This window comes from Danio aesculapii, chromosome 14, assembly GCF_903798145.1.
Source record: "Danio aesculapii chromosome 14, fDanAes4.1, whole genome shotgun sequence".
NCBI classification, from domain to species: domain Eukaryota; kingdom Metazoa; phylum Chordata; class Actinopteri; order Cypriniformes; family Danionidae; genus Danio; species Danio aesculapii.
The window spans coordinates 35,629,472-35,643,149 of NC_079448.1; the positions used below are offsets into that span (position 1 = coordinate 35,629,472).

A 13,678-nucleotide genomic window follows, 5' to 3' on the forward strand; every position below is an offset into this window, starting at 1 on the left:
CTAAGATAGTCAATTAGTTGCACTTACTAAACTACACTTAATAGTTTTATCAAGGTTATTACATCGTTTACAAATACTTGGATACATTTAATTGTTATATGTCCAGGGGCGGACTTTACCAATAAGCGAGCTAAGCAGCCTCTTAGGGCCCCGGGGAATCAGGGGCCCTGACCAATGCCAAAAGAGAGGGCCTATTTAACGGCCGCCGATTCACAAACGGCAATTATTTCATTCATATGAAAAAATGTGACGATTGGTTGTGAATTGCAATTGTTTAAATGTTTTTATTTTATTAAAATTGAATCACAAAAGTGCTTGATTAACTGTACATAGTTTGTGAACTTGTTTTTATTTGCGGATTTATTGAATTTAATTTTTAGATTAAGAACATAAGTGTTCCTTTAAATATTAAAATATACTTAAAATATTTTTAATATAAATATTTAAATAGTTTTAACATACAGTTTATTTATAAATAAAAATAATCTACAGAGAAAAAAATCTAGAGAAAGAGAATGTTTTGAGTTTCAATGCTAGCCCCATATAGTCCGCCCCTGTATATCACCTTCATTTATTGGTTACTTCGTTTTTGTACTGACCTAATCATTAACAATAAAGTATTGTCAAATAAATGTATTGTAAAGTTTTTATTTTATATTAATGCTTCTACAATAAGTGCACAACAGATCTGTCAAAGGTGTACATATTTAACTACACTATAATGTTTTAAGTGTAGAGAGTTACTATAACTTAAGAAAGCAAAAAACACATGTTCATATATGACAAAACACTTCAAGACATTTTGCCGTTTATAAACGTACAAAACTCCAGCGTTATCAAAATGAATTCTGGCGTGTATGTACCTCCATCTCTTGCCGTAAAATGTTCACCTCTGCCGTCAATGCCGTAAACACAAATCACTTGCGGTTGACGTGAAGCGTGGAGTTAGTTCATTAAACCATCTTCTGCTGAATATTTAGTTCATGTTTTTGGGTTCTGTTAGATTACAAAGATAAGAGGAATACAGTGACCGATTACGACCTGCAAGGATGTTTAAAAAGTAAGCTTGAGCCGTTGTCAACCTTCTAAATAGTAGCGAACACAAGTTAGCATTGTTACAGTAATAGTGTTTCATTAGCCCAGTAGCTTTGCCATCTCTGTAAGTTAGAGGGAGAAATGTCGCATGCTATACGCTAATATGCGTTATATGGGATTGTTACTTAATATATACACTAATTCTGTCACCGAAACGGCAACATGTTTAGCTACACTGCTAACCACTGTCACAGTTCTCTTTCATGGTTCAGTAGTAATGAACCACCCATGTTACTGTGTGTTTTTATATTTAGCTTTTGGTGGGAATTGAACAGATGACAAAAATGGTGAACAAATGGGGTATTAACCTGTAAATGTTTTTGTTTGGATGTGAGATTATTAATATTTAAGCAAATGCATTTGTTTTGAATATTACACATGTACAGGAAACTACATCATATCTCTGTCTATATTAGGTTAATGTCTTTATTCTGTCATACTTTGAATACATCTGCTTGTGTAAGGATGTGTACTAGATTTTCTGATTATTTCCTTTCTCTCTTCATAGATTTGATGAAAAGGAGAATGTTTCGAACTGTATTCAGCTGAAGACTTCAGTAATTAAGGGTATAAAGAATCAACTGTTAGATCAGTTTCCCAACATCGATGATTGGCTCAACCAGATAATGCCCAAAAAGGACCCTGTCAAAATTGTGAGATGGTAAGAGTTGCTGTAAACCCTCATTGGCTACTTTGTTAGGTACACACTGGAAGGACAACTGCCTTCATTTTTTATGGCATTGATTCAACAAGGTGCTGGAAATCTCCCTTTTGATCCATGCTTTTGTGTTGGGGTCACACAATGGCTAGCTGCAGACTTTTCAGCTACACACTCGTGATGTCAGTCTCTGTTTTCTAGCAGATATTGCAAGTGGTCCAGTGAAATAAAAAAAAAATGTAGATGTACGTTTTAATGATATCTGTTATCTAGTGTGCTCCAAAACAGTGACAAAATTTACATTTAGAAGATATGAAAGTGATATAATCGTGCAAAGTTTTGCCTAAATCGATCAACATTTAATTTTACGTCACTATACTTCAGTTTCTCATCAAATCTTGATCAGTCGAATGCTCTCTAGTAGCTGACATGCCCCGCTCCTTTCAGGATGCTTTTCATTTGCTTTTCATTTGATATGCTTGTACTCAACCACTCTCACTGGCAGAGCTGTGAAAAAAACGAAACGCTATTGGCTGTTTTTTAAAAGGGGAGGAGCTATTCTGTCCAACCATCTCTTTATTTATTTTATTATTGAACATTTTTGATTTTAAGCAAAGCCCGAGATCCACCCAACAAAAAGGTAGCATAACAGTAATACTGCAATATTAGGTACACAATCAGGATTGAAGCATATCTGATACAGTCTCTTTCATATTTAACCAAAATTGTACAGTTTTCTTACTGGCACCATTTATTTTGGCTGTGGTGTATTCCAAACTAATAATGTCCAGTAGATAGAGCCTCCAGGATAGATCAGCTGAAGCAGATGGCTTCAGCCATATTTTCAGGATTTTTTTTTTTTTTTTGCTGCAGTCAAAACAACTAAGAGAAACCTCCTTTGGTTGATGGATAAGGAGAGTGATGAATCGTCCAGCACGAGAAAAAATAATGAGTCGCATTGGATCTGAGTTTTTATTAGATCTGATAGTAGGTCTCATACCTTGGACCAGAATAATGCATTTTGGGGACATTCCCAGGACATATGTACTGTATATAAGTACCTTGTGTAGAGTTGTTACATAAGTGACAAAAAGGTCTGATTTTCTTTTCATTTTAAATAACAGGTAGGGGGTAGCATTAGACCTAAAAATGATTTTCTAATGAATCATTTGGTTAGCTGGGTTTTTATGAAGTTACAAAACCGTTCTCCCAGTCAGTATCCTAATCGACAATTGTATTGAGTTCTCTCTCCCAGAAGCCCTCAATTAGCATATTTGAATATTGTCGTACAATAAGTGATTTATATAACCCTCTCATTATTTTTCAGTTGAGATTTGTCAAACATCGAATAAAAAAATGCACATTTCAAAGCACCTCACGGGACCTTTAAAGGTGTAATAGGTGGTTGTCTTCAGGAACAATTTTTGTTATGCTCGTTGAGAGTTTCTAAAATTCCTAATAGCAATCATTAAATGTAGTGGTCCATATGTATTAATATGTATTTTAATATTCTGTGGAAAGTCTATCAAAGTTTGTCCAATAAAAACATTCGACCTGAACATTATGATAGGCTGTTCTACCTGCTTGTCAAAATATGTAATTGCATACCTCTCTGCGCTCACTGCTTGTGCAAAAGAACGGGCAGAGAACGGCAGGCAAACATCAATAAACTACTTCCTTTTCTAAAGTTTGGTAAAATTTTGAGTTGCTGCCAAGTGATTGATTGATGAAATATTTGACCTAAAAGCACATAGACAGATGTACCTAATATAGTGGCTTATGAGTGAATATAGTTGAAGACCAAAATCTTTTTTTATTTTCCAAGTGATGTTTAATAGAGCAAGGATTTCCTCCCCCCTCTCAAATCATTTCCGTTATACACCACTGGAGAAATTTTTAAAAAATAATTATGATTATTTTCTAAAAAAATTTAATCAACCAAATAATAATCAAAATCCAAAACGATGAACATATTTGACATCAGAGCTGTAATATTTTATGTTTCCAGTCACGAGCATATTGAAATTCTTACTGTAAATGGAGAGCTGCTCTTCTTCAGACAGAGAGAAGGACCCTTCTACCCCACCCTCAGACTTCTACACAAATGTAAGACGCTTTCATTTTAACGCTAACATGCTTTTTCTACAGAAGGAAATGTACTACAACAGTGTTTCTCAACCCCGTTCCTGAAGGCCCACCAATACTGCATGTTTTAAATGTCTCCTTTGTCTGTCACATCTACTTTCAGTCTCTGCTAATGAGCTGAGGATCTTTATCAGGTGTGTTTGGTTAAGGAGACAAGGAAAATGTACAGAGCTGATGGTCCTACAGGAACGTGGTTGAGAAACACTGTTCTAGAAGACATCAGTTCTCACACAAAGCCTGTTCACTTGTCTGATCTCCAGATCCATTCATCCTGCCACACCAACAAGTAGATAAAGGAGCCATCAAATTTGTTCTGAGTGGAGCCAATATCATGTGTCCAGGCCTTACATCACCAGGAGCCAAACTCTACCCTGCTGAATCGGACACAGTAGTTGTATCCTTCTGGCTGTATTTTCTAAATGGTTTTTTAAAATGCCTTTCAGCACTCACAGAATAGTTCATTTAAAAATAAAAATTAAATGTCTGTCTTTATTTTCTCACCAACACAACACTCTTTTCAGTTACAAAAATTATTCAAAGGCACCATACGGAAGCCAGTTTGTACCACGTGTTAAACTTTGTAGTTTAAAAAAAAGGATAATTATGACATTTTAATATGACGTTCTGAGTTTGTGTTAAATTTGTGATAATAAATAATAATTCAGAAATTAGTCTGTAAATCATACAGTTTTTGTGAACTATGTATGTAATAGTTTTATGGCTGTGTTGCAGAGCTCACATTGTTGTCCTTAAGTATTTGTTTTCAGGCCATAATGGCAGAAGGGAAGCAGCATGCGCTCTGTGTTGGAGTCATGAAGATGTCTGCAGATGACATGTAAGAGTTTTAATGCAAACAATTTTAAAGGTGACCAATTATGCCCATTTTTACAACATGTATATTAACTTTCTGGTGTCCCTAAAGTGTGTACGTGAAGTTCCAACTCAAAATACCACACAAATACTTTTTTATAACTCTTTGAAGCTGCCCCTTTTAGGTTTTGATCCAAATTGTGCCGTTTTGGTGATTGTAGCTTTAAATTCAAATAAGATTGTGCTCTTTTCAAAAGAGGGTGGAGATAAAAACATCTATGTGTCAGCATAGTGGCAGATTCAAAACTCTAATGAAAGACCGCTGCTTCTCAGGGCTATTTATGCTAATGAGGGAATCTTCACTAATGGGCGTGACTTTCCCCCTCTGATTACATGTACACTACCTGACAGAAGTCTTGTCACCTATCCAAGTTTTAGTAACAACAAATAATAACTTTGAGTTGATCATTTGGTATCAGAAGTGGATTATATGAAAGGCGAAGGCCTCTAGATTACACTTATTTTATCAAAATAAAATATGATCATGCCTTGATTTTGAATTATTTTATTTAGGACAGTAAAGTCTGACTTTGCTTAGACAAAAGTCTTGTCACTGAACTGAAATAAATTACAGTATTGAATATAAAGTCATGGTGCAGTGGACAAAGAATTAATATTGTGTATGACTCCGATAAGCTTGGAGGACTGCATCTATACATCTCTGAAATGACTCAAATAACTCATTAATAAAGTCATCTGGAATGGCAAAGAAAGCGTTCTTGCAGGACTCCCAGAGTTCATCAAGATTCTTTGAATTCATCTTCAGTGCCTCCTCCTCATCTTACCCCAGACATGCTCATTAATGTTCATTACTGGTGACAGGCCAATCCTGGAGCACCTCGACCTTCTTTGCTTTCAGGAACTTTGAAGTGGAGGCTGAATTATGAGAAGGAGCGCTATCCTGATGAAGAATTTGCCCTCTCTTGTGCTTTGTAATGTAGCTCAAATGTCTTGATACCTCAGGCTGTTGATGCTGCCATTCACTCTGCAGATCTCTCGCATGCCCCCGTACTGAATGTAACCCCAAACCATGATTTTTCATCAAACTTGACTGATTTCTATGAGTGTCTTGGGTCCATGTGGGTTCCAATAGGTCTTTTGCAGTATTGTGATGATTAGGATGCAGTTAAACACCTTAAAAAAACTATTTTTGCATAATAGGTCCCCTTGAAAATTCAAATCCATGCAAACTGTGTTTTGAATAATCTGTATTAATCTTGTTGTTTTTAAATAAAGAGTGGATTTTTAGATCGCTGTGTAAATATATGGGATAAAACATTCAATGAACATAAAGAAAATAATGAATGAATTCAATACAAATTCATAAGCATCAGTTTAAATCTGCGACTGTTTGTTCGAGAAAACTAAACCGTTCATTTAATTTGACAACTTTTTTTTAAATCTAAACAGAGAGAAAGTAAACAAGGGGATCGGAATCGAGAACGTTCACTATCTGAATGACGGACTGTGGCACATGAAGACGTATAAGTGATGACAGACATGAGGATGTGGACCCCTTGTCACCAGGCTGCCCGTCTACTGTTTACATGAATGGACTCAACTGTGTACCATGCCCAAAGCTTTGAAAGCAACTTCATTTTAATGCACAAATAAAACCTGCATTCAAGTCATTCCAAACTGAAATGCTTTATTGCTACTGGGAGAGATGCATTTTGTCAGGATGGCAACTTCTGTTTAAACAACAATATTAATATATTCATTTTTCAGATGGCAGGACAGATTATGTTTTTATTAAATTAAATTAAATTACTGATCAAAAAACACAACAAATCATTTCAAATAATTCTAGACTAAATAGTTTTATAACCAAAGGCACTAAATGGAGGAAATCCACATATATAAATGTCACATACATGTATTATCTTTAGGTTGATTTTTCTTCTAAAGTTTTTTTTAATACCACTAATGTGTCTGTTTCTTTACATCCACAGATATGAAGCTTAGGTCCTACTAAATCAAATAGTTTGGCTGCTGGTGTGAAAATAAAAGTGCAAACATCTGTAAACATTACATATTTGTTCTCAAATTACTCTGGAATATTACATTTTTGATCATTTAGTTTCAGGTATTTTGAGGTAATGCTGGAAAAAGATTCAAACTTTAACTGAGGGAATGTCTTTGAAGAGTTGTGAAGGTGAGTAAATAAAGCATCACACTATAATAAAGCATTCATACACACACAAAGGCTTATAATGCAGAAGAAAAATCAATACATCACCCTGGAACTCATATTATTTCAACTTATACTTAAGCATTTCCACCACTATTTTATTTAAATGTATAATGTAAGTGTTCTGATATATTTTATTTCATAACACACTGTAAATAGTAATATTCCCCAGAATGTATCTTGTCTCTGAAAAGGCATCATTTTCTTTCTAGTGGTCAACAGTTTTATTGATTCTCAGGCAAATTTCAGAATGGAATACAGAATACAACTCTGTATCTAAGAATCAATATTTTACCATTAACAATCCCAACCCAAACTAATCCCCACTACAACTTTAAGGTCCTGGCTTGGCTGTCATTAAATACAGTTAAAGCCTCTATATAATGAAGAGAAAATTAAAATAAAATACAATATCAAATGAAAAGGTAAGTTCAGTCAATAACATATCACATTTACACTGTCACAATCAGTATATTTCTCTCACATTTATTACTGGTCCATTTCCAAACAGGTTTAGTACTTGGACCATTTTTATAGTATAGGTTTAGCTTGTCTATTTGCTTATAACATTTTTTTAAATGTGGCCACAGATCTACTGCCTATTCTTGAAGGGAAGGGGTATCTTCTGATTTCCAGTTATTAAGAATTATTTGGCTGCCAATCAGTAAACTGATTTGGATCCAGGATTTTAAGTTTTTATCTTTTATTTCGTTGTCTGTCTAACCACCTAGTATGAACAGTCTAGGTCTAGGACATAGTGAAATATGAAAATCTAAAGCCAAGTAAATGTTCATGAACTTGTTTCCAGAAATCTTGAATTTTTGTACAAGACCATAGGGGACAAACTAAATCACCATTCTCGATCTTACATCTCTAACAATAAGGTGTCTATTTTTAGTTCGAGCTGAAAAAGGACCAGCTTAAAACAATGAAAAACTTCATTCTTTTTGTTTTAAACAACATTATATGCAGTTTTAAACATGTTATAACAAGTTGCAAGTGAAAACCAAGAGAGGAAGTCCAGAAAGGAGTCCAGTATAAGGCTTATTTTAGCATCCCTATATGCTGTTTTAACATTCTTTAAAATTCGGTGCAACTCTTTGTCATCAAACGTCAAATCTTTCTCCCATATTTTCCTAAGAGACTGAAGTTCCATCACAGACTTTAAATCAACTGGCTTAATCAAAAGTATCAGGGTGCTTCATGGCCCGTTCCATATACTGAAAATATCATACAGTGCGCATCTGCTAACGGAGGAAGCTGTGTAGAAGCAAAGGTTATACAGAGTAAATGTCTTAACTCTAAATATAAAAAAACTAGGATCTAGGTATATCGTACTGCTGTTGTAAATGTTCAATCATTTTCTTTCTTAATCTCCTTGCATGCAGGCAAGGAGTGACAAAATCAGATTGAAAAATACATAAGAAGTTGTGAGACAATGTGTCATGGATTGGTCAGGCTCTCACGACCCCCACTCACGAAGATCACCATCACCTGACTTCTAATGAGCACACAGCTGCATCACATTCACGAGCACCAGATAAAAGCACAGCACTCCAGTCGCTCATTGTCCGGGCTCGTCTCGACGAAAGCGGACAACTGAGCGACCACTCAGCGTAGTCATCCTCAGCTAAAACAAACGATTTACTTACCTGTTCTCTTTGTATCCCTCCTAGTCTTCCTGGTCCTCCCGAATCGTCCTGTCTTCCAGTCCTTCCAAGTCTGTGTCATCCTCTGTCAACTGTATCTGGTGTGTGCTGTCCATCCTCGTGTATTCCTGTTACCCAGCCACGGAGGAAAAGACCCCCAACATCATTCCTGATCCTCCTGGCTATCCTTCATGTGCTCCTTGTTGTCATTTAATAAACACCCTAACGTTTCCTTACCTCTGTCTCCTGTCCGCTTCATAACAGAAGCCCGGACCCATAACGACGACAACATGAGCACCCCCGATCACCTTCAAGAGCTGGTGGACCAGTTGAAGCGGATTCTACAGCCACCAGCTCCACTTTCCAACGCACCACCAGCACCGAGCACTTCCGCCTCCACAGTTTCTTCTTCGGCCCTTCCTTCCAGTCCCATGGCCCGACCAGCGCCCTACTCAGGCGGAGCGGGGGAGTGCAATGGTTTTCTGTTACAATGTTCCCTCATATTCGAAATGCAACCTTCTCTATATCCCACAGATAAGTCGAAGATCGCCTACATCGTATCTCTACTCTCTGGACCTGCACTTAAATGGGCTGAGACGATCTGGAACCAAGCCGGGCCGGTCATGAATTCCATCACTACCTTCACGGAGTATTTCAAAGAGGTGTTTGGACGTTCTGATGGGGAAGTAGCCGCTGGAGAGCAGCTGTATCATCTAAAGCAAGGTACTCTATCTACACAGGAATATGCTCTCCGGTTTCGCACTCTAGCAGCTGCAAGTGGATGGAATGAGAGATCGTTGTTGACCACGTACCGGCTCGGCTTGGAACCCCACTCTCCGAATCCAACTGGCCACATTAGATGATACAATGGGTCTGGAGAGATTCATCCAACATTCTCTCCGATGTTCCGATCGTCTCCGTTCCTATCAACAGGACACCATCACCCCCTCGTCTGCACTCCTCCAATCGCCTGAGTCAACAGCCTCTCCAGAACCAGAACCCATGATAATAGAGTCTGGAAGACTGACATCAGCGGAACGACAGAGGAGGCTGACCCGGGGTCTGTGTCTATACTGCGGTGTCAGTGGACACACCCGTATGGAGTGTCCCCTTCGTCCCATTCGGACTTCAGTGAGTGTATTCAGTACGAATATTGAACAATGTAAACCACTTACTACCACCGTACAAATAACTACTGCCTCTATTTCTCTCCTTGTCACAGCCCTCATCGACTCCGGGTCAGCAGGGAACTTCATCTCCCAATCCCTCTGTCGTCAACTCCACCTCCGTACTGAGGCGTCCTCGCATATATACCAGATACAACCGATAACCCAGTGCACTCGATCTTCGACCCGTATCCATCGACAATGCGAAGACATCCTTCTTCAAGTGGGGTTGTTACATCAAGAGAGGATTCAATTTCTGGTTCTGGAGGGTGCAAATATGGACATCATTCTAGGGCGCCCGTGGCTGGTGAAGCACGATCCCATCATCTCTTGGGGCACAGGAGAGATAAAGAAATGGGGATCTGGATGTACACCTGCCTGTTTTCCAAATCTCCCTCTTCAAGGTCGGAACCCCATTTCTTTGTTTGCAACATCGGTCGAGAGCCCTCCTGAGAAGCAGTCTATCCACATTCCTAAGGAGTACAGCTCCTTTCATGATGTCTTCTGCCCCAAGAGAGCTTCCCAGCTACCGCCGCATCGGCCATGGGACTGCGCGATCGACCTAGTTCCAGATGCCCAGTTGCCAAGAGGTAGGATCTACCCGCTCTCGCTTCCAGAGAATCAGGCAATGGAAGATTACATAAGGGAGGCTCTGAGTCAGGGGTACATACGTCACTCAAAATCACCAGCCGCCTCAAGCTTCTTCTTTGTGGCCAAGAAGGACGGAGGGCTGCGTCCATGCATCGACTACAGGGTCCTAAATAACGGTACAGTAAAATACCGATATCCCCTTCCTCTGGTACCAGCCGCTTTGGAACAGCTCCGAGAAGCTAAAGTCTTCACTAAATTGGACCTCCGCAGCGCGTATAATCTGATAAGAATACGTGAGGGGGACCAATGGAAGACAGCATTCGTGACCCCTACTGGCCACTATGAATATGAGGTCATGCCTTACGGTCTGGTCAACGCCCCCTCCGTATTCCAAAACTTCATTCATGAAGTCCTCCGGGAGTTTCTTCACCACTGTGTAATAGTGTACATAGATGACATCCTCATTTACTCCCGGAGTGAGGCCGAACATCGCCAACACGTTGCGGAGGTCCTACACACATTGAGAGAACATCACCTCTACCTCAAAGCGGAGAAATGCTCATTCCACCAGAAGTCGATTCATTTCTTGGGATACATCATTGACCAAACCGGTATACGTATGGATGGGAAGAAAATTGAGGCTGTTCTATCCTGGTCAGAACCCACTTCCATTAAAGAGCTCCAGAGGTTTCTTGGGTTTGCTAACTTTTATAGACGGTTTATCAAGGACTACAGCATAGGAGACAGGGAGCTTCTAGCAATCAAGCTAGCCTTGGAGGAGTGGCGTCACTGGTTGGAGGGAGCCAAACATCCGTTCCAGGTGATCACAGATCACAAAAACCTCCAATACATCAAAGAGGCCAAGAGACTATGTCCACGTCAAGCCAGATGGTCACTTTTCTTCTCACGTTTTGATTTCTCCATTTCCTATCGTCCAGGACCCAAGAATCTAAGAGCAGACGCTCTCTCTCGTTTACACGAGCATCACGATCATGAAGAACTCCCAACGAAGATTCTTCCCGAACACATCTCCATTTGTCCGATCACCTGGAACGCTCCTCCAGTCGTTGCCACTCCGGAAGCCCCTGCTCCGCCGGGATGCCCTCCTCATCGGCAGTTCATACCACCTGAACACCGGGTAGATCTGATCCACTCCTTACATACCTCGCTAGGCACTGGACATCCAGGGATCAACAATACTCTCTCGCTAGTATCCCAACGATTCTGGTGGCCAAACATGGCAAGGGATGTGAGGCAATATGTTCAGGGCTGTAAGGACTGTGCCCAATCCAAGAGCCCACGTCATCTACCCGCTGGAAAGCTCCATCCCTTGCCGATTCCGAACCGTCCCTGGTCACACCTAGGAGTGGACTTTATCACTGACCTCCCTTCGTCAGAAGGTAATACCTGTATTCTAGTCATAGTAGATAGATTCTCAAAGTTTGTCAAACTAATCCCTCTGAAAGGTCTTCCCACAGCCTTTGAAACTGCCGACAATATCTTTAATCAAGTCTTCAGGTCATTTGGTATTCCAGAAGATATTGTGTCGGACAGAGGTCCACAGTTCATCTCACGTCTATGGAAAGCCTTCTTCAAGCTCCTAGGTGTGGCCGTCAGCCTCTCTTCTGGATATCATCCCCAAACCAACGGGCAGACAGAGAGGAAGATTCAGGAGGTGGGACGGTTCCTGAGGACCTTCTGCAGTGGTCACCAGAACTCCTGGAGCCAGTATTTGGGCTGGGCAGAATATGCCCAAAATTCACTGCGGCAACCCTCCACCGGACTCACGCCATTCCAGTGCGTCCTGGGCTTCCAACCACCGCTCTTTCCCTGGGATGGCGAACCATCTGATGTCCCCGCAGTGGATCACTGGTTCCGGGAGAGCGAGAGAGTCTGGGACGAGGCTCATCAACATCTGCAGAGGGCAGTCCGTCGAAGCAAGGTAACCGCCGATAGGAGAAGGTCTGAAGAACCCAGATACACACCCGGACAAAAGGTGTGGCTATCCACCCGGGACATACGCATGCGACTGCCCTCTCGCAAGTTAAGTCCCCGATTTGTTGGTCCCTTCACCATCGTGGAACAGGTTAACCCCGTCACCTACAAACTACAATTACCCTCTCACTACCGTATTCACCCTACATTCCACGTATCACTCCTGAAACCCTATCACGATCCTGTTCTTCCCTCCACAGAGCCTGACCACGAAGAGGAACCCCCTCCTCCACTGCTCCTAGAAGAAGGAGCCGTCTACGCAGTGAAGGAGATCTTGCGTTCCCGACGTCGTGGTGGCCAGTTGGAGTACCTGGTGGACTGGGAAGGGTACGGCCCCGAAGAAAGGACATGGGTTCCCAGAGCTGATATTCTCGATCCTAGTCTCATGGTGGAGTTTCATGAGAGCCACCCTGAGTTCCCAGCGCCTAGAGGCAGAGGGAGACCACCACGGCGTCGGAGGTGTCGGCCCTCAGGAGCGGGCCCTGGGGAGGGGGGTACTGTCATGGATTGGTCAGGCTCTCACGACCCCCACTCACGAAGATCACCATCACCTGACTTCTAATGAGCACACAGCTGCATCACATTCACGAGCACCAGATAAAAGCACAGCACTCCAGTCGCTCATTGTCCGGGCTCGTCTCGACGAAAGCGGACAACTGAGCGACCACTCAGCGTAGTCATCCTCAGCTAAAACAAACGATTTACTTACCTGTTCTCTTTGTATCCCTCCTAGTCTTCCTGGTCCTCCCGAATCGTCCTGTCTTCCAGTCCTTCCAAGTCTGTGTCATCCTCTGTCAACTGTATCTGGTGTGTGCTGTCCATCCTCGTGTATTCCTGTTACCCAGCCACGGAGGAAAAGACCCCAACATCATTCCTGATCCTCCTGGCTATCCTTCATGTGCTCCTTGTTGTCATTTAATAAACACCCTAACGTTTCCTTACCTCTGTCTCCTGTCCGCTTCATAACACAATGTAACTGTCACACAGTGCTCGACATCTACAGTTTTATTTTGTTGTTTTTTGCATTATGAACCGAATTTAGATGATGCCGTATTAGTGTGTTCACACATTTTGTGGCTCATGTTTGTTTTACAATAAAAGTGTGGAACAGCAAACATGAATCCAATTGAATATTAATTATGATTTCCAACAGTGTGATTTTCTGGTCCTGAAGATCAGACAAGCTATGCAGGAGAAGAGGATAAAGAGAAAAAAGGTAAAAAGAGAAAGATGCAAACAATATATATTTATTAAAAACTATCCATTTCTGAATTACTGCTGGCCAAAAATGGGTAAAGAAATTAGATTTATCTATGAT

General features: G+C 40.7%; 1 protein-coding gene across 1 annotated transcript; it reads left to right on the forward strand.

Annotated features, from left to right (window-relative positions):
* Positions 1 to 893: 893 nt before the first annotated feature.
* Positions 894 to 6,399, forward strand: mcts1 (MCTS1 re-initiation and release factor). Its single transcript, XM_056472148.1, has 6 exons — positions 894 to 1,060; positions 1,604 to 1,756; positions 3,762 to 3,859; positions 4,159 to 4,292; positions 4,666 to 4,733; positions 6,179 to 6,399. Exons 1-6 carry the CDS (start codon positions 1,050 to 1,052, stop codon positions 6,258 to 6,260), a joined length of 546 nt encoding a protein of 181 aa, XP_056328123.1. The 5' UTR covers positions 894 to 1,049; the 3' UTR covers positions 6,261 to 6,399.
* Positions 6,400 to 13,678: the final 7,279 nt, after the last annotated feature.